We start from the raw sequence: 20,756 nt of genomic DNA on the forward strand, positions 1-20,756 counted from the left end.
TCTTAAAACCAGCAAGAGAGGGCAAATGTTTGTATCAGGTCAGAAATAAGCTCATGTTATTGACTGTCCACTAGATGGGGAAATCATGGATATGCTATTGAACTGTTCCATACACTTTACTCATGCTTCCTGGAAAGTTGCAGGAAAATGTTGTTAGTAATGAGTGATGAATGAAAGTATGTCAGAGCACAAAGTTTCTTTCAGAAACTAACTGTTCTGAATTTAAAAATTATTCCACTGAAAGGAAAAATCAGTATAAATAACATTCACTTAATAGGGAATTTAAGCAAGAAAATCTTTTAGAAAAAAAGTCTTATATTGCATTAATGTAATTTATCCAATATTACCCTTTTTTTAAAAACTAAAAAACCCACAATCTGAGACTTATCTGTTAATCCTTTTCAGGTTTTTCCACCTGCCACATCAAATGCAGTATTTTCCTATCAGACTGCACCAGTTTCAACACCTTCACAATCTTTTATTAATAAAACATCAAATTCTAACATTCACCCTGGTGGTAATCAGGTCCCTTCTGTGCAGAATGGACCTGCTGCTCCCAACAAGGTAAGGATATCTCAACAGTCTTCCATAAGGTTCAGGTTTATATTACTATTCTTATATAACATGTGACTGCTTAATATGGCAGTTCACTCAAAGAAGAATGTTTTGTAGATTTTAATAATGCTTATATATGCATATGTGTTAGGGAGAAAGAAACTTATTTTATCCCTCTGATTACACTAATACGTAGATTGATGTGACAAAATAGAATAATCTGTAGAGCTTGATATATCCTGAATTCACTAAATCACATTATTTAGTCATTATTTTGCCATTTCATGCAGCCTGGGTCTCCATCTCAAGCCCAGCCTTACATTGTTCAGCAGCCCCTCTTCAACAACACAGTGTCCAAGACAAAAGATCCTCCTCGTTACGAAGAGGCCATAAAACAGACCCGCAGTATTCAGCCATCACAGCGTGAGGTACTTATCTTCTTTAGTCTGTTAAACAAAACTTTTCTCTACAATTACCAAAGCCACTGCTTGTTTTAGGTTTTGATTTTTTTTGTTCGGTGTAAAGATTTTTTAAGATACCCTGTCACTAGTTTCATAACTGTGTTTAACCAGTGGACTCCTGTTTCATTATTCTTTTATTAAAGTAGCATATATGTAAATAAGTCTTACAGTTCCCAGTTGGTGATACATCAAATTGGGATAATGCTGCTGTTGCTACTAACAGTAACTAGCCTTCAAATTACTTGTTTTGAGAATATGGGATACCCAAACCCCACACTTAAGAGAGGAAATATGTTCATATTTTCCAAAGTGAGTGAAGTTGAGGATAATGTGAATGTGTTTATACACACAGGCAAACATGAGCTTAGGTGCTTGCTTGAAAAGAGTCTGTACTGAGTGATCTTGGTGAACAATCCTGTGTAGTGTTTAACCTTGATAAGGGTAGAAGTTCCTTTGTATTGGAGCAAATCTGTAAACAAAACTAATGAGTATTCCTAATTTTGTGCATTTCAGAACTACTTCAAAAGATAAAACCTTGTAGCCTTGTGTTGGCTGCGTTTTTGTGGTGGCAGGCACACCTATGGTGTCTAATGCCCTTTCCTGTGTCCTTGGCATGTGTGGGACATCCCCACAGTGAGGGCACACAGGTTGTCTTATGTCACTCTATCCCTACCAGTTAGCCAGGGGTTCCCCACTAGATCTCCTGATGACAAATCACTTCCCATCCTTGGAGTATAAGCAATGGTTTAAAACACTTCTTCAGACCTTCATGAAAGTCTCCACTTTTTCTGGACTTTTTGAATGAGTGGGTTTGTGGGGGGTTTTCTTACCTTTTGCTTAAGGGTCAGTTATTTAGGGGATGGCTGTTTAAAACAAAGATGAGCAATTCTTAAAAGCTTACCCTCTCCTTTAAAAAAAGAAAAGAACATAAATTTACAAATTGGGAAAAAGCCCCGAAGACACTATTGAAATGTATCTTACATGATGGACATTCACAGGCTATCTCTGAGAGATGGTAGAGCAGGGTTTGCAACCCCAAAGTGCTGCAGTTATTATTACCCTGGTACAAAATGGGGCCAGTAACTCTCCTGATCCGTAGCTTCCTGCACCTCTCTCCTAGGTTGCCTTCATGAAGGCTTTGTCATGCTTTTTCTCTATTCCTTTGTACTGAAACCAACTATAGAGATTGCAAATGTTTCTCCAAAGTATCTGTTTTCTAGATAGACAATTTCATATTAAGGATTTTAGTCTTTATTATAGGTTAGTATTTACATACTGTTGATAGGAACTAGGAACAATGAGCATAGGAAAAAATGCTACATGAAAGAGAATAACCCTGTTCTCCTGCACTACAGATTTCCAGTGCACACAGTCAGCAGATGGATGATCTTTTTGATATTCTTATCAAGAGTGGAGGTAAGCTCATTGACAGCTGTGTGATGTAAAAATATAAAACCTGGTAATGAAAACTTGCTGCTGTAATCAAATGAGAATTCTTTTACGGACAGGAGTTGGAATCTATCTAGCCTGAAAAAGCTAAATTTCTGAAAATTCTGAAAATTTGCTTAGTTCCTTATTAAAGAAAACACTTACCAAAACACAAACAGTGAACCTGCTGTGGAACTTCAATGCTTGCAAATTAGCTGAAGCAGACCTTTACAATAATCTCTAAAGCATTCAAATGATTAAAATAACACCTTAGGTTAGCACAGACATACTTTATCAAAATTAGAAAGGTTCGGCAAGTCCATAACGTATTTATTGAAATTATACAAAGAATAGAATAAGGTAAGAGTTAAAGCATGTTGATAGTAAAATTTCATTAAATATAACTATGTGTTATCAACTATAAACATCAAAGATACATTACTGGGAAAAGTCTGCATGAACTACATGGAGACATTAATGAATAACAACTTTATGTCAGTTAAAATAAGAGAGCTATCAGAAAGGCAGTGATATAACTAGAGTAATAAACAGAGTAGCTCAGCCGTAAAAGAAGGAGGCTTTCAGCCATGATTAGGCTTAGTAGACTAGGAAGCCATTACAATACTGGGAAATGTTGTGGTGCCAAGTGATTCAATTAACGGAATGGTTTGTAACTGCTGTCATATAAGGATCTTGACAGGAGTGAATGCCAGGGCAGAGGGATGGGTTCTCAGCTACTGGAAGACTTTAGCCATTTTCTAAACATCAGAGTATTTTTTTCTTTTTCAAAGCAAATTACAAGGTCACCTGCAGAAAATGTGAGTAGACTGAGATAAGTAACTTGAGTACTCAACAACTCAAGCCAAATTATGTCATCTTTATGAAAAAAAAACAAAGTAAAGCATTCAGGGCTGTTGCACTTAATGTAAGTAAGCTCTGCACTGAAAAATGTTTTGTTTACTAATGTACTTTAGGAAAGTTAGAAGGATGTGGGGTTTTGCTTGGAAAACCAGCACAAAATGCATTGTCAGGTATATTTTTTCTGCTAGGAACGTCACTTGTGCTAGAGGATTTATTTGCATATTTGTCTGTCTTGTTTTTGGGCTTCATTCACATATAAGAATAAATTGGAACTTATGCTTTATTTCCCCTTACTGTTACTTCCACTGTCTTATAAAGAAGTGTAGTTTTAGATTCTAGAATTGGGAATAAATGCTTCTTAATCACATAATTTCATCCCGTGAACTCTTAATTAACCAATGTGGACAGTACTAAACGGATGAAACTGAAAATTGGTTTGTGTACTCTTCTCTAGACAAGGAAATGTGTTGGTTCCATAATTATTCCAGTTAATGAGAAGAACTATAAACATGAAGGAGGTTAAGGTAATATCTAGAGATACATTCCTTTTTTTGTCAACACTCATACTAATTGGCTGAGCTATCACTGAAAGCTGAACTCTGGGACTTTTAAAAAATACTCTATTGTTCATGGAGGCTGTGCCAGAGTGATGTGTGTGAATATGAGTGGAGCAGCAAAGTGACTGTTACTGCCCTTAATTCACTTTGGATGCATCCTAAAGTGGGCTGGAAGTTATAAGTTTGAGGATATTATGTCATTATCTGTTTGAATTCAACAGTGGGGTTTTTTTATTACAGAGATTTCCCTTCCAATAAAAGAAGAACCATCTCCCATATCTAAAATGAGACCAGTAACAGCCAACATCACTACAATGCCAGTGAACACAGTAATATCCCGTCCACCTCCGCAGATCCAAATGGCCCCTCCTCCTGTGTCCTTAGAACCAACGACCAGTTTATCTATAAGTTTGGAAAACCAACTTGAAGCCCTCTTGGATGGAACTTTACCATCAGGTAATGAAATTCCTCAACTGACAAGCAGTAATGAGGACAGAGAGTCATTTTCTTTAATTGAAGACCTCCAGAATGATCTGCTTAATCACTCCAGCATTTTAGATAACTCTCATTCACCCATGGAAACATCTGACCCACAGTTTACTACTAGTAATTCTTGTCTGTCTCTTGACCTTCCCGATACAAATTTGGACAATATGGAATGGCTGGACATTACAATGCCTAGCTCCTCATCTGGACTCACCCCTCTCAGTTCTGCTGCCCCAAGTGTGTTTTCCACTGACTTTCTAGATCCACAAGATCTGCAGTTGCACTGGGATTAATTTATAGCCAATGAGAACACGACCTGCAAGTCTCTTTACAGCAGAGGTCCATTATTATACCGTTCTGATTGCAGTTAACATAAACTAAGACAGTAATGTTTGGAAGAACAAATGCTTGAAGCTAATTCCGTATTGATTTTCAAGTTTACAACAGTGAATCACTTTATGCACCTATCAGTAATGCAGATCAGGGCCCTCTGAAAGCTGTATTTCACAAGTCAAGAAAGGATAATTGTACTTCGTGATTAAAAGTACTCCAAGGTAAATGTATCACAGATATTTAAGAAAGAAGTTACATCTCTGACCTTGTAATGCTTAAATGAGCAACACAACATGACTAAACTTAGAGTGAGATGTCAGTTCTCTGTATTGACCCAGTGAACAAATGTCTGGGAGAGGGGAGGGAGGTATCACTGCACTTCATTGTTCCTGTGGAAAGCCTGAGCCAGGTTCAGAACTAATTGTGAGGGCAAGGGCAAGTAGAAGCACTGGCTGGTTCAGTGAAATTTCATATATCTAGTCTCTTAATTTGTTCAAATCGTTTTTATATTTTGCTTTTGTGGATTTTAAAACACTTCCCCCATTCTTTAATCATGAGGGAGGAATTTAACTGCATCCAAAGGGATATTAAGTATAATTGCAAGAAATCCACTGTCACTGAAGCCAGGTAATATTGAGAACACTGAATTTTCTATAGCAATGCTTTGGATTTAATAGGTAGGTTTTAATGTGTATATCAGACAGTTATTTGTATACTCTTTTAACTTTATATAGCTTATTTTTGTGAACAGAGGGGAACACAGTGGTCTTCAAACAAGAGATTATTATAATGGAAGTAAATATCCCATTGTGCTTTGTGTTTGAGGATACTTTGTTTTGTCTAACAAAATACAACTTTGTTAGATCATTGAATCCAGTATCTCAGCATATTAGAAAAGTTTGAGGAAGTAGAAAAGTTTAATTAATAGTATTGTATACTACAATCCTGCAAGCATCTATGCAAGAATAGTCCAAATGCCCTCCATAAAAGATGTTTATAGGACAAGATCAAGTTGCAGGGGACTGCTTACAGGACAAACCATAATTTCTTAATGAACACTTCGTCTGTTGAACAGCTTTGTCAACCACTACATAACATCAGGAAAACCAACAGAGAAGCTGCTCAGTGTGAATCCTAAACACCAGGATCAGAATGTATTGTTTGTGATAAGAAGGCATATTGCATATCTGAAACAGAGAATAGCAAAAATTAAGCTCTGACCTCACAGCACAGCATATGAATTTTTTTGTTTGTTTTAATGCCCTTAGTTGTTGTTTCCAGAGTCTATTTTGAAAGCAGTTAGAAAAACAAACAAAAAATTCAAGTAGAACTAATATACTTTGACATTCTATGGTTGTCTCTCAGGTAATAGCCTTTAAATGTTGCCATAGATGATGGAGGCTGATAATCAAACACAAAATTGGAACTTCCTATTAGGGAATTCCTAAGTTAAGATAAAAGGAAACACTCCGTGTTTCCTGAAATGGGGAAACATTGTATGTTTTGCTAGTCTGAAAACTGATCTCATTGCATGGTTCTTTCCTCACCCATAAGCTTCAAAAATACAATTCTGTAGGATTGAATGAAAAAATGCCCTAAAGCTTTTGCCTACTTGTTAGAATCATGATATGTATCAAAGAAATACTGAAAACAGTAAATAGCTGTTATCCATTTAGCAACCTTCATCACATTTTCAAAACGAAAAACAAAACACAATCATGTTAACATCAAACAAATACTTTTGTCAGAAAATGTTATGGAATTAACTGAAAATTTGTGTCTCGAGATATAATGCAGTCTGGTTGACTGATATGACAGAATTCCATTGGCTTCAGATAAAATAATGTATTACATCATTGATTCAGGGTTTGAACTGATACCATATGTTTGCATCATATCAATTACAGCACTTTAAATCATTATGTATCTTCACTGGTTTTACTGGCCAATTACTGTAATATGAAACTAAGTACAAGAAAACAATCTTTGGAGATTTTCACTACACGCAGTTGAAAGACATAATTCCTTACTCTTTTTTGCTGTGCCTACAATACTTAAGTACAATATTACATGTGGACTGTCTGCCTTAAGCTTTGATGGTATAGGACTTTCCAATAAGAGTGAACACTTAACATTCAACTTTTTGCATTCCTGTTCATCATCCTGTCTTGGGAGCTGATACTCTGAGATACGAAGTGCCCTCGGCTGTTACAAGAATAAGAATTAAGGACTCTTGGTCTGATAGGAACAACTCTGAATGAAATTTAGTGTTCTGCAGTACTGTCAGTTTATTATGTGTGATACACCAGACATCATACAATATATGTGTGGTTAGAGTTATCCCTTTTTGACCCTGCCTCCTGATTAAATAAGAGGCAAGTAAATTAATTTTTAGACGACAAATTAACCTAGAGCAACTGTACTGTCATTTTTGATGTGCATGTAAATACAGCTTGAAACTGGCAAAGTCATCTTGCTACAGAATTACCCTTATTGGCAGTGTAGAATGTTAATTAATCCATAGGAATCTTTGTGCAAAAATAAATCCAAACAGTTGAGATGTCTTGTTATCAGTGTGGTATAGCTTTCTGCTCTGAACATCTATTTGGAAAAAAAAAAATTAAGGGATCATTTTAGTTTCTGAAGTACAAATATTCTAGTGTAGGGAATGTGTGATTACTTTTCTGTACATTTCAGAATTGTGTATTAAACCTTATATAAAATGGTTTGCTTTAGACTTTGTTCTGAAATGTGATATGTTTGCCACAGTTGTATATGCCTGTTTATGGCAGAAATAGGTTTTGCTTAGACTTTTGTGTGTGCATGTTTTACATGAAAATTTTTGTAGCACAAATACATCTTAGAAATTAATCATGACTGTGCAGTTTGACTGCACAGAACTGAATCTTTCTCATTACGAGAACAGTTGCAAAGGAATGCACTGGCACTAAATTTGCCATTTAATGGCTGCAGTATACTAACAGAACGCATCCTATCAAATGTGGTGTTAGTGGGTCCTTCAAAATAATTTAGAATACCTTTTAATCAGTATGAAAATCAAAAGTTGGTTGTTTTCACATCTAGACAGAGAGAGCTCAGACAATGTTTTCCTATGCTCATGTTACTCAAGAGGAGTCACATCCTGTGTTTAGTAGAGAAATGGAATTTGCACACTTTTCATGCCATTCAGCATCAGTTACAGCAAGGAAGTATGCAGGCCAAATTTTGTTTTAACATTAGAAATAGTTAAAAGAGCATTGTCATACTCTCTCTGACAATAACATTAATTTATGGCAGTTGTTTTCTACAGAAATTTAAAGTATAACCCAGTAATGTGGGCTTGCAGATCTGCAGAATCAGAACTTCAAAAAGCTGAGGCCACAGCTTTTAGAAATGATTACTACTTAATACATTTATTTCCCAGTTATTTCTAAATTCACCAACAAGAGTCATGTTCAGAGAAGATGGTGATCCAAACAGAAGTGTCAAACTTTTCTGTTACATAATCTCAAATATTCAGGTGCCTCAAACATGTAGGTACTGTAATGAGAACACAAGCACAAGCTGCTAAATTATATTCAAGGCAAAGAAACTGCAATTACAAGATACATTGAACTGGAAGGGCATTATGTAATCAAAACACAGGAAAGTTCACCGATGTAAACAATTATTATTTGGATGACATCTTAAGTATATTATAAACTTAAAGAAAACTCTGTTAAAACTGGAAAAAAAATCTTCCACTTATCTCTAGTAAATGTTCTGTTGAAACTCTTTGTATTGTGGTCTGTGAAATCACCTTTCAGTGACTTCTAGACCATAGCCCAGAAGGTATTTCGTGGGAGATTGTGGAATTGAGTTACATATAGTATATACGTGGCCAATAAAGAGCATACATTAAAACCTGAAACCAATCTCAAATACTCCTTTTATACCAGTTTGCTAGGAATAAAGTGCAAAAAAGAGACACCTACATCATTCTGTAGTGTCCAGTACTGAATATAAAGTGTTTTTAATTTAAAAGTGCATACATGTATTTGTAGAAATCTAGCCAAAAAAAAAGCCATTCTAGCTATGAGAGCAAATTCTCAAAAAAAAAAAAAAAAAAAAAAGCAGGGAATGGTTAATAACTATAGAATCACACTATTTTTATAAAATTATACAGCTCAGATATTCAAAAGACAGCCTAAAATAAATTATAATAATATAAACATTTAAATAGGAACCAAAGCATTGCCATTTATATTGCCAAAGGAGGCACTTTGTATTTTAAAACATAGGAAATTTAAGTCCCCAAAAGTGTTATCCGTACTTTTTTAAAATTAAGGATGTAGATATTTTCAAAGCTGTTTTTGATGTTTAACAGTACAGATTTGTTTTTGTTGTTTGAGAAATTTGTAGTAACTAATAGCACAGGCTTTTTTTCCAGATAGGAATTTCTTCACAGTACTGCTTGCAGTAGAAATAACGCTAACCCTAGTAGATGTTTCTCTTCATCTTTTCATAGTCATAATTATGTCTTAGCATCTCATTTTGTGAAAAGAAGAAGATAAACACCTGTCTCTGGGGCCCTCTTCATTTAAGCACTACTTTACTAAATGCAAATTATGGCAATCAGGGCGTCAGTTTATGTATTGCCTTTCTAGAACCATGATGCCTTTGTATTTGCTGTTTGCACCCCTAAAATCAATTCCATATGTTTGAATGCCATATGTTTTGCACATTGTACTGTATATATGTAATGCATACTGTATTTTTATATGTGTACTACATTTATCAAATATTTTGTACATAGTGGCAATATTGTAGCTACTGAGGAAATGTTTGATATTTCAGCATTTTTGCCAAGTGTCTCAAATAAAAAAGGAAAACTGTTCATTTGTCCATGGTTACTACTTAAAATGAAAAATATCATTCTGACATTTATGAGTCTGATACATTTGGCCTATGTTCTAAGTACCCTTCTCACAAAAAGGAGTAAGAACGAATCTGCACTTAGACAAACCCCAAAAGAATTATGGTTGTCTTTAAAATCAGAGCCAAAATCTTTAAGAACAGACTTCCCGAACCCTTGAAATTTAGGTTTGGATTTCCATTTTTCTTAGCATTTTTTTAATATAGCATCATTTACTCATAGCATGGCCTGGGTTGCAATGGACCTTGATGTTCATCTTGTTCCCTGTCCTGGGCAAGGACACCTTCCACTATCCCAGGTTGCTTCAAGCCCCATTGAACCTGGCCTTGGACACTGCCAGGGATGGGGCAGCCAGAGCTTCTCTGAGTGACTCATCCAGTATCTCAGCAGCCTCACGGTAAAGAACTTCCTCCTAATCCCCAATCCAGACCTTCTCTCTTTCAGTTTGAATCCGTTCCCCTTTGTCCTCTCACTACAAACCTCTTGTAATGCACTTTAATACATGACTTTCCCAAATTCTTCCAAGGTTTTCAAGATGTGTTGGGTTGTGAGATTTTGTATTTTTGATTTGCATTCTGCTCAGCTTCTAGAACACCTGAATGCATTTTTTCATGAGAATGAGCAATGAGCTGTTTGTACAAGCTTTCTTTCATTTAAATACATAGTATAACACTTCCCTTTGTGAAGGCGGTCCTGTAATAATCACCCACCCTTTCCTCATGAAAGTCTGTTCTACAATGATGACATTAGAAATTTTAATATTTGGTGAAATATTAAAAACTCCATAAAGTAGAAAATAGTAATTAAGTAAAACTGAAAAAATTAAAAATTACTAATAAACACTGTAAACTTCATATAATACCTTTTCTCTGTGAACTTTAACCATTGTAAAAGTTTGTAGGCTGTATATGCCACAAACTTACCTTTGATATCACATGCCAAACACAAGTATTGCAAAACAAAGTGCAGCACTTTTTGACTATGTATTTGTGCAATTAAGAAATTACAGCTGGAGTATAACAGAGATAAAGGACTTGTTTTGGTGTCAGCTGAGAGTTTGATTGTTTTACAGTGACAAAATACAAAATACAAACACATAACCTTCTTTCACAAGCTGTGTTCATATTACTGTTTGATGTAAACACAAAACAAGGCTTGATAAAACTTGAGATTATGCTGAACTTTTTCCACAGGCTAAACCTTGATTTTCAGTAAAAACTCAATTTATTCAAACATGCTCTACAGATGGCCATCAGCACATTTGTCTTTACTGTGTACCACATTCAATGCCATTTGCTCCTGCCTATTGGCTTGTTGTTTATAGTACAGATGTTGCTAGAGAGACATATTTCTTAGAGTATTTGTAATGTCTCACGTAGGAGATGTTTCTTTGATGGCAAAGAAGTCACATGGATTTCCCCACCCCTCAAAGTATAGTCTGCTACTTTACCGAGACATTCCTAACACAAAATCAAAGTAACAAATTAGAGCTTCTGAGAGCCAACAGCCAGGGCCTGGTGTTTTTCTATTCAAGTTGTTTATCCATAAAAGAAATTAGAAACTCTAAGATAAATAATTGCCTTCATGTAAAAAAATTACCTGTGAGTCTCCAGTCTTCTGTGCAGAAAAAGGACTGCAGGGCCACTCTGCCATCTACTGCATCATTCTTGAACCCCTTCCAAGAGAAGTGCTATGGATTAGAAACTAAAATAGTGAACAGAAACATTCTTTCATACAGCTAAAACAAAGTCAAAGCTCAAGTAACTCACTGAGGAGTAGTCCAGCTCCTCAGCATCCCATAGCAAGTCTATATAAAACTCAATTGCACCAAATCTACATAAATAGGATTGCTCCCCTGTATCTCTGAAGAGTCAGGGAATGTGTTGAAAGGCCTTGTTTTGCACGTGAAACAGGCATCAAAGCCTCTCCTAAAGCCAACACCTCCATCTCATATGGAAGCTAAGGAAAGAAAGAAAGAAAAAAAAAAAACAACAGTTCATTATTCCTCCATCCAACAAAATCTCTGCCAGTATCTTTTCAGCAATAGAGTCCTCTAAGACTTCCCTTTTGAAAAGCCATGTTGTGTTTAAAAGAAGCTTGTGTCAGAAGAGAACAGCCCTTAATGCACAAGGAGGGTTCAGCATGGAGGAAGGGCTTTAACACCCAGCTCAAACAAGGGTAAGGACCAGCATAAAAGACACTTCCAAACAAAAGAATCCAGACACTGAAAGAGCAATTACAGTTTTTTAAAATCCAGGTAACTTTTTAAATTATAAAAGCTATTGTGATAAATCAGCACACCAATAAACAGCACTTTGTTTAGACAAAAAGTTTCTCCAGACACACTAAGGAAGTTAGGCTCAGAGAGTAGACAAATTTTTTAAACCTTATCAAGCATTTCCTATTAATTTAGTTAGAAGATCTTTATGAATTAAAATTGAAGATCCCATCTCTCCATATAGTTAAGGAAGAACTTGATGAACAGGAGTTGATTTACCATTAAATACTATTCCTGATGCCAAGCAAATACATTTAATAAAATGCAGTGTATTTGAAGACATAAACCCCACATGAATTCCACCAACAATTCAAACAGTTCTTGCACTCACCACAGAATTACCTCTCAGCTCCAAGGATCCAAAACCATTCATAAACACAGATGTGACCTGCACAGAAACTGTGATGACAAGTTACAACTGGCAGGTATGGCACATAATATATTTTGTAATAAGCAAGCAGGCCAGAAATGGCATATCATCAGTCAAACATGAATGATTAAAACTGAACTCCTTTCTGCTGTCAGCTTGGTAACACAAAGAGTAAGTCCTTCAGCCAGGGGAGGTAAGTGGCTCTCTGAGGCCTCCCTGTTGATAAACACTACATGGGTGAGAGCTGAGGGAGGCAGCTTCCACTCCTACACACCATCACACTTCGAGATGCTGCAGTGATTACACTGACAAGACAAAAGCAGAATACAACAGTGCTATTCTCATTTCCCAGCTTTCCATAGTCCAGATGAGGGCATGTGATGCACAAGACTAGCAGTTAAATTCCAGCAAGCTTTTGGATTGGCCATGCCATCAGTTATGCCCACAGGGACTGGAAAACCAGGTCACTTTTGGGGCAGTTTATCCAAGGTAACAGCAAACACACTTTAAAAAGGCTGACTATCCAGTAAAGTAGTTTAAATTAAACACTTTTCACTGCAGGGCAAGCTAATTCAAATCACTCTGTCTAAGTACAGGCAGGCATAGAGTTATCACAGACAAACTAAAATGGTAAGTTTTAAAGAACTAAAATATTTTCATACAGTCAAGGTATCAAGCATGACTTTCCATTATGAGAATTCAAAGAACATCCCCAAAGGCTACGTATTTCCCTGCTCACTGCAGAGTGGTTCAACTAGAGGACCTTTGAAAGTCTCTTCCAAGCCAAATTATTTTGGCTCTATATCAACCTTGTAATGCATCTGCATTATGGCACTACCAAATCACTGCTCTGATCTAAACCTTTACAGCTCTGTAGTATGTTCACATACTTCTTCCACAAGGAAACCAAAACTACACCCAAAGGAATATAAAACTTGGATATCAAGCAACAGTTTCATGGAGAATTTAAACAGACCTCCACAACGAACATTAAATGAAAACTAAAACTTTTGTTTTCAGGTCACACTTGTAAAAATCTAGGCGATCCCGTCTAGAAGATACCTAGTAAGTATCTTTTCTGCAATTCACAACAATGAGTTTTTTGAGGGAACAGCTACCAGGCAGCAAATGTGCTTAATTTAGTATTTACCATTTAGTTATTCCAACGTTTTGCATTCCTGTTTCTCTTCTTGGTGGAGGAAAGTTTTGATCCCGCTCTTTTCTCCCTCTGCAAGCCGCGCTGGCCGGTGCCGTCCCCAACGCTGCGCCCTCAGAGCCCCGGGGCCGCGCTGCACAGGGCGCTGCCCTCACAACGCCTCCGCAGCCGGAGGGGAGGCTCCTGGCAGCTCCAAGAGCGGGAGACAGCGAGAGACGGGGGGAATCGAAGGAGAAGGGAGAGCGAGACCGAGAGCGAGAGCCAGAACGAGACGGGACCGGCGGCAGCCCCGGCCGATCCCTCCCTCCTGGTCCGCCCCCTCAGCCGCTGCCGCGCCCTCAGCGCCTCAGGGCCGCGCGCCCCCGGCAGGTGGCAGCGCGGGCGCGCGAGGGCGGGCCGTGGGCGGGCGCGCGGGCGTGGCGCCAGTGATAGAAGGGCGTCAGGAGGAGTCCTTAACGCAGGCGCGGTGGCCAAGTGGTAAGGCGTCGGTCTCGTAAACCGAAGATCACGGGTTCGAACCCCGTCCGTGCCTCGGCGGGTCTGTGCAGGCGGGAGCTCTCCCCTCCTTTTTCGGCGGCCGCAGCCGGGACCCTGCACGGAGCGTCCGACCCGACCCGGACCCGCCCGGCACCGGGCACGGCGGCTCTGCAGAGCTCCGGCCGCCGGAGCGCGCCCCGCAGCGGTAGAGCCGCTCCCCCCGAGCGCAGGTACCCAGCACGGGTCTCATGGTCAATGTCGTGCCATCCACCTCGGTCGTTCCTGTCCGCGCCTCAGCGGCTGCCTGGCTGCCTTCCTCACATCTGCAGGAACAGAACTGCTTTTCTTCGTTTTTTCTTGGAGCCTAATCCTGTTTTCAAGAGACCCTCAGCTCAGCCTGAAGGAACAAAAAATAGTTTGAAATGTGAAAGGCCAAGGTGACTGCTGAGGCCGAGTGGAAGTCATGTCAAACGCCTTTTCTACACAGCACTCTTAAGGCAAGTGCTGGTGCCTACCTTATTGTTCCTTCCAGACATTCCTAGGAGAAACAAGTGGAGCCTCTGCAGGGTCTTGTTTGAAGAGATCCTCCGGCTCCTTGTCTGAAGAGAGCCTTCTCCAGAGGCTGCAGCTATCCTGTAATCCCCTTTTCATTGGTTCACCCCCACCCTGCCACCATGTAATTAAATATTTATTAATTTTGTTCCGTCTTCTGATTAGTAAACCATGAGGTTTCTTCATGTGTATCACTAGCCACTTAGAAGGATTGTTTGCAATCTGATTAGTGTGTACTTTACATTTTCTAATAGGAAAAAACTCCCTGTGACACTGAAAATAGGTAAGGAGAGGGTGCAGTGGTTACGCTCACAGGAGCCCAGCAGTGCTCCCCTTCTCCAAGTGAAACAAACACTGGGTGCTTTGGACACAGATGATCCAGCAGGACCACAAGTGGCCAGGAGGTCCAACTCAGTGCCACTGACCAAACGAGGTACCAAACCTGCCCACACAGTTAAAGGGTTGACAGCACTTAAACACATCCTAACAGTATAAATAGGAAAAGAATTACTAAATGAAGGAAATATTTATTGATTCATGTTTGATATTTACTTACCATTTGAAATTTTACTGACCACTGCGTCCACACAATCAATTTTGCTCTCTGCCTGACAAATCTTGCTCTCATATTCTGCACCACTGTTGTCAGGAATATAAACTGTACATTTGTTGTATGAACAGAAATAAATGTCCTTAACTATTTATACTGGATTTTGTAAATATTCTTCAATATTTTTACTTATGGATACAAAGGACAGTGAGCTACATCCATGTCCCTGAAACTACTTTCATAGGAGAGTTGTAAAAACTAAATGCAAAAATCAAACTCAAGGACAAAACACATATCTGATAAATACTGCTTTCTGTTTACTACAGTCTCAGCGATAAGCCTCTTGGGGAGGGTGGGGGTGAGCCACCTTGCCACTGATGAATAAAGCTTTCATATATTTGTGCTTGTTTTTTGGACAAAACCAGGTATGCATAAGAGCTGTGGCTCTTAACGATGGTTTGAGGCCTGTGTTAAATGACACAGAAATCAGATAACACAGAGCCTGTTTTTTCTAGTTTGCAGACAGAACTTACATTTTGTTGAGTAATATTGCTAAACTATTAGCATGATAACAATGTTGCAAAATAACATTTTTAGACATGTCTGTGGTTATCTATCTGAAATTAATTTTGTAATTAGAAAACTATCTGTGCACTCACAGCCTAGGAGAAACTTGTGTGGCCCAGAAATATAACTCTAGCAGCAGTTAAGAAGTAGAAATAATTAACATATCATACAGGTGTGCTGCCATTATGAATTCATTTACTTGATGTTAAACCTTTTTTCAGTGTTGCTCTATTTGCCTTCAACTTCTTTTTAGACAACTCAATGCCCAAATTTTAAAATCTCTCATTTTAGGCCAGTTTTTCTACACCTCTAATCATCCTTGCTACAATCTCTCCAATCCTCTCCAGATGCTACATATTATTGTTGACCTGAGCAGCCAGCAAGGCTTAGCATTAGCACTCAGAGAGGGCATTTTCACCCAGCAGGGCTCACAGGGATCCTGGCAGAGGCCGAGTGGGAATGTGCATCCCACACAAATTTAAACCCCAAACTTCTCTCTGGCCATGCCCTTGCCACCGCTGCACACCCCTGCTGCCCTGGCTCCCAAGGACACCTGCAGCTCATTGTGGCACCCACACGCCGGGCACAGAGGGTGAACCAGCAACTGGGGGGGCTGGGGAATGCCAGGGCAGAATTTGTACTACAGTCATGTGAAATGAGTCCTCTCCATAATCTAGTTTCTATCACTGCATAATTAAAAAAATAAATCCCTTACACTGTGCAGTGTCATTGGTGAATGCAGAAGGTGAAGAAAATTTAATTTAGTTTCATATTCTTTTTTTTTTTTTCATTGTCGCTGTAACAGCCTCTTGCTGCCTTTTAAATTTAATTTTACTTGTGACAACCAGTATGACCAACAGAGGACAGCACATCCATTTCTTTTAATGAAAAAGATCCTGAGCTTGAAACTGCCATTCACTTTTTCACTCAGGAAATGAGAGTGACAGGCAGAGTGGAGCAGTGTGCCGTAAGTAAGCCAGCCAGATTAAAAAGGCCTTTTTGCAATTAACTAGAGCTGTTTTGAATTCCAGGAGATTACTTAAAGTAAATCTACTTCTAACCAGGCATTATTGCTAACGAAACACTGTGGGCGCATGTCGGTGAAACCTGGGTCTGTATTTTGAGGCAATTGTTTGCTGAGCACTGCAATAACAGTTAAAACACACTTAGGAGTTAAAGCACACTCAGGAGTGTCAGGTGAACTCAGCTAATTCCCCTTCAAAGCTGCAGACAGACAAGGTGTCTGTAACCAAGTTTTGATTAAATGTGAGTGTTCATAAAACACTGAAGTGAAGCCAACTCCACTGTTTTTATTGCATTTGATTTGGGGACAGAGAAGACTCTGCAAGTCATAATGAAATTCAAAGAACAAACCCAAGGATTTCATGTGGCTGAGGGGAATTTCATTAAGGAAATCCAATTAACCTGCAAGAGTTGCACACATTGAAATCTATTATCTTCCCCCAAAAGCTGGCTTTGTGATTTTTATAGCAACCTTTGCTATTCCTGGATAAATAATGCTTTATTACAAATGCACTGACATCTTTATATAATTAAGATTATAATAACATCTTCATTTGTCTCTGCTTTGCAAACATTCAATTCTGCTTCCTATGAAACATATCAAATAGTGTTTTTAAAGAAGATATGAGTCAGGATGGATTGGGCGTTAGACACTAGCACAAAGCAAACAGAGATTTAGGAGACACATGAGAAATAATGTGGCTCCTGACAGCATGCGGGTCTCCATTAGTCGATCAGGGCCTGATCCTGTGAATTGCTGAACTGAATTAATTAAGAGCCTAAGATACCATTAAGTCCATGGGGACTGACAGTGCTCAGCAGTACTCAGTGTTAAAGCCCTTAAATAAAAGCCAACCTACACATTTCGATTCATGTGAGTAACAATATTGCACACATCTACAGTGGGGACATGAATTATTCACATCAGTGTAGCATGAAAGATGCAAACGGCAAAGCCTGTTTAAAATAACACATAAACACTCAGTGTTTCTGTGATATGTGGGAGGGTTGTCATTTGGCCCATTTTTCACTCATATGTACATTCATTTTATTTGCTGCGTGCATAGGTCTGATAGGAGGATGTGGAAAAAATAAATACAGGAGATAGACATCTAGTAAACATTATTAGAAAATGAGGAAAGGGGGTTATTGATTAGCATTCTTCCCATATAAAACGACTAGATTGTATTGGAGAAATGTGAGTTAAGTGTTTTACCGTTCTTTTTTTTAACCATTATCTGATCAGAGAAGCATGAAAAGCACTTTATTGCCTTTTTTTTTTTTATCCCTGTGCTAGGAGCCCTCTGCAGGAAGTGAAGCTGAATTTCACAAATCTTCCCTTTCTGACGTCTCCCGAATTTCTAGGAATACCCCTTCCCTGTTACTATATTTGGTGGTAGTTTCTAGGAAAAAAAATAATTTTCGGACGGTCTTGGACTCACCACACCTCCTCGCAGAGGACTGTGCGCCCCGGGTCTCCTGGCACGGCCCCCACGGAGTTGAGGAGCTCACGGCTCGGGCTCACAACTCCCGGCGCAGACTGCACGTCTTTGTAGCACTGTTGGAGGAATGAGCATGGAGAAGGAGTGGGAAGGAGAGAGGTGTCTTTGTGGCAACAATGAGTGAATCTTCTCTAGTTTTTTGGGGGGTTTTTTTGGGGTTTTTTTTAGCTTTTTTTTTTCCTGGCGGCTGCTCTTTGTTTTTTGTTTTTTTTTTTTTTTTCTCTCTGCACTTTTTTTCCCCCCCGCTTTTTTCAAGGAAGAGGATCTTAATGAAAGAAAAGAAAACCCTGGATTTTTTTTTTTTTCCTCTCCGCTTCCCCCCTCTCCCCCTCCCCTAGATGTGGCCTCTTGTTTAGCTTGTGGCGTGACCGTGATGAAGAAATGTTTCAGGGCGCCTGGCAGGGTGATCTTTTTATGTAATGAGTCAGGATTTTGCCAACGGAAGGAGCCGGCTCGGAGCGAGGACCGGAGGCTGTCTCCTTTCAAGAACGGGGACCTGCCCGGCGAGCGGCTCCCTGCGCGCGGGATCCCCGCCCGCTGCGGGCGCCGATCCATTCCCGTTCCCGGCTCGCCGGGGCACCGCCGCGGGCACTGACAAGTGGTGAGTTGCGCGCTCCCCCCGCGCCCCCGCTCCGCGCCGCCCGCCGGCCCGCGGGGAGCGGCGCGGCCGCGCGACGTCCCCGCCGAGGCCGCAGGTGCGGCCGCCGCCCCGCGCCCCGTTCCGCGGGCAGCCGGGGCCGCGCCCTGCCGGGGATGGGGCGGCTCCGCGGCGGGCGCGCTCCGGGGCGCGCGGGCGAGGCCGAGGCAGCGCGGCGGCGGAAAGGCGCCCCGGGAGCGGCGGCGCCGCGGGGCCGCGCATGGCCGGGCGCGCGGCCCCGGGCAGCTCCCGGCGCGGCCCCGCGCCCACCTGCCGCAGGCCGCGGACGGTGCGCGCCGGGCGGGGCGCCGGGCCCGCCGCGCCCCGCGGGGAAGGGGCGGTTGGCCGCCGCGCCGGCACCCTCGGGAGCTACAGGTGTCCGCTCCCCACGGTGTCCGCTCCCCACGGTGTCCAGCCACCGGTACCGTCCCGCTGCCTCCGCGCGCCTTCTGCGGCGACTTTCGCCAGGCACAAATAACTACCAATGCGCGTGCGGAGGGGTGTCGATACGCACCGTCTGATCAGCTCGTGTGAAAGCCAGAAAAGCCTCCTAAATCATCACAGCCGTAAATAAGTCAGTTAAAATGTATGGTCTTATACAAAGAGGAATTATTTAAACATTTCTACTTAGCCAGAATTTCTATCAACTTCTCTTCGTTTTCCTTTCAGGATGTATTTGGTGATTATAAAGCAGTTCAGCTAGAACAGCATTCTTCGGCTCTGCATTTTGATTATCAAAAGCAGAATGAACGTAATAGTGGCTTTTCAAGGACAGTAATTAGTTTCTTTTAAAGTAACTGACAACATTAACCTACTTCAACCATCCAAGTGTAAGCTATAATGCTTTTAAACATGGATTTTATATAGAAACTGTGTTGGAATTATAAAGTGAAGATTTAGAGTATATGTTCCTTTTTGTCTGTGAATTTCTACTTTTTCTCTCATCTTTGAGAGAAGATTTTATGAAACATAATATTGAGGGTAGTAAGATGATGGTGTAGAGCAGAATACTTGAGACTATCATTGTCAGTAGGAAGAGACCTGTTTTCAAGTAAAGTGAAAATAATTTCTAGTTTATTGTACTAATAACAAATTTAGAAAAATGACAGGTATTTCTCTATAATATGTCAACTTTAGTCTGAAATACAGTGAAACAGTATTGTTACATACTTTGAGAAGAAATCTTAATAGATATTTTGAGTGCTGTGTCTTATTACGGTTATTCTGTGTCATTTTACAGACACTTAGAAAAGGTGCTTCTTACCTGCTTGATAAATAGTTCATAAAATATTAATAAAATCAATTAGTATCTGTTAGGAATTCCTGCTGTCAAGAAAGTGAAGGAGGGTGTATTGCAACTGGGCTATAATGTTCTCTTTTGATTAGTCTGAAAATTACCCACTCTATAAGCAATGACTCTATTGATTTGGCATATCTTACAAAGATATTTTACTTACAAATTGAATCTTGGAAGGCTGTGGTTCCAGAGTCGGGGTTTTGGGGGCGAGATGAGCTTATGTTTTATCCAACTGGCCCACAAAGTCCCGCTTTTGGTGGTCACTTTGTTCTGCAAAAGAAAACAGCACATTATGGCTCTTACAATGGACAGTAAAGTTAGTAGTAAACTACTGCTGCACTTAGTAAAGGGCTATTATACACTTTAAATAAATAATAATGTTCTATCTTTAATGTTCTCTTCAGCAATAAAAAAGTGGATAGAAAATAAAATAAATCTGAAACTTAAACATAAAACTTTTCTAACTGTTGGTGGTGGTTTTCTCTTAAAATGCCAGAAAAAGCTGAAGAAAAAGTCACCTTTCAAAGGATGGTCATGCAATACAGGTGAATTGGGAGAAAAGATGGTCCCTAAAAAGGAGAGGCAGTTTATACCTTGAAAAAAATCTTTTAAGCACTGGTAGCATTTATATTGTCAATCCCTCCCTCTTTTTTTTTTTTTTTTTTCCCCACAAAGTATTCAGCTGCAAAGTATCTCTTGAACATTTTAACATTCCTTTCTGTGTGTCTATGTGTGTCTATATGTATATGGT

General features: G+C 39.7%; 1 protein-coding gene, 1 long non-coding RNA gene and 1 other non-coding gene across 7 annotated transcripts in view; 2 read left to right on the plus strand and 1 right to left on the minus strand.

The window, feature by feature from the left end:
• MRTFB (myocardin related transcription factor B) overlaps positions 1 to 7,416 on the plus strand; it is a 67,152-nt gene extending 59,736 nt beyond the window's left edge. For all 4 annotated transcript variants that reach the window (XM_021545782.4, XM_021545785.4, XM_085592388.1 and 1 more), the window contains 4 exons: positions 406 to 564; positions 846 to 983; positions 2,372 to 2,432; positions 4,103 to 7,416. In XM_021545782.4, the coding sequence (XP_021401457.2) occupies positions 406 to 564; positions 846 to 983; positions 2,372 to 2,432; positions 4,103 to 4,641 (897 nt within the window). In that variant the 3' untranslated portion in view covers positions 4,642 to 7,416. The remainder of the gene's footprint in view (positions 1 to 405; positions 565 to 845; positions 984 to 2,371; positions 2,433 to 4,102) is intronic.
• The window catches only part of LOC110478889 (uncharacterized), a 44,720-nt gene extending 30,991 nt beyond the window's left edge, over positions 1 to 13,729 (minus strand). Inside the window, exons 1-4 of one of the 2 annotated variants that reach the window (XR_014958534.1) lie at positions 13,395 to 13,729; positions 12,206 to 12,273; positions 11,196 to 11,271; positions 3,116 to 3,251 (exon numbers count right to left, since the gene is read on the minus strand). This is a non-coding gene — a long non-coding RNA (uncharacterized LOC110478889). Of the gene's footprint in view, positions 1 to 3,115; positions 3,252 to 11,195; positions 11,272 to 12,205; positions 12,274 to 13,394 lie in introns of those variants that run through there. The other variant, XR_002466832.4, reaches the window with a different exon arrangement.
• Positions 13,730 to 13,860: 131 nt separating this feature from the next.
• Positions 13,861 to 13,932, plus strand: TRNAT-CGU (transfer RNA threonine (anticodon CGU)). Its single transcript has one exon. It is a non-coding gene; the product is annotated as a tRNA-Thr (tRNA).
• Positions 13,933 to 20,756: the final 6,824 nt, after the last annotated feature.

This window comes from Lonchura striata, chromosome 14 (assembly GCF_050655825.1).
Source record: "Lonchura striata isolate lonStrDom1 chromosome 14, ASM5065582v1, whole genome shotgun sequence".
Classification (NCBI taxonomy): domain Eukaryota; kingdom Metazoa; phylum Chordata; class Aves; order Passeriformes; family Estrildidae; genus Lonchura; species Lonchura striata.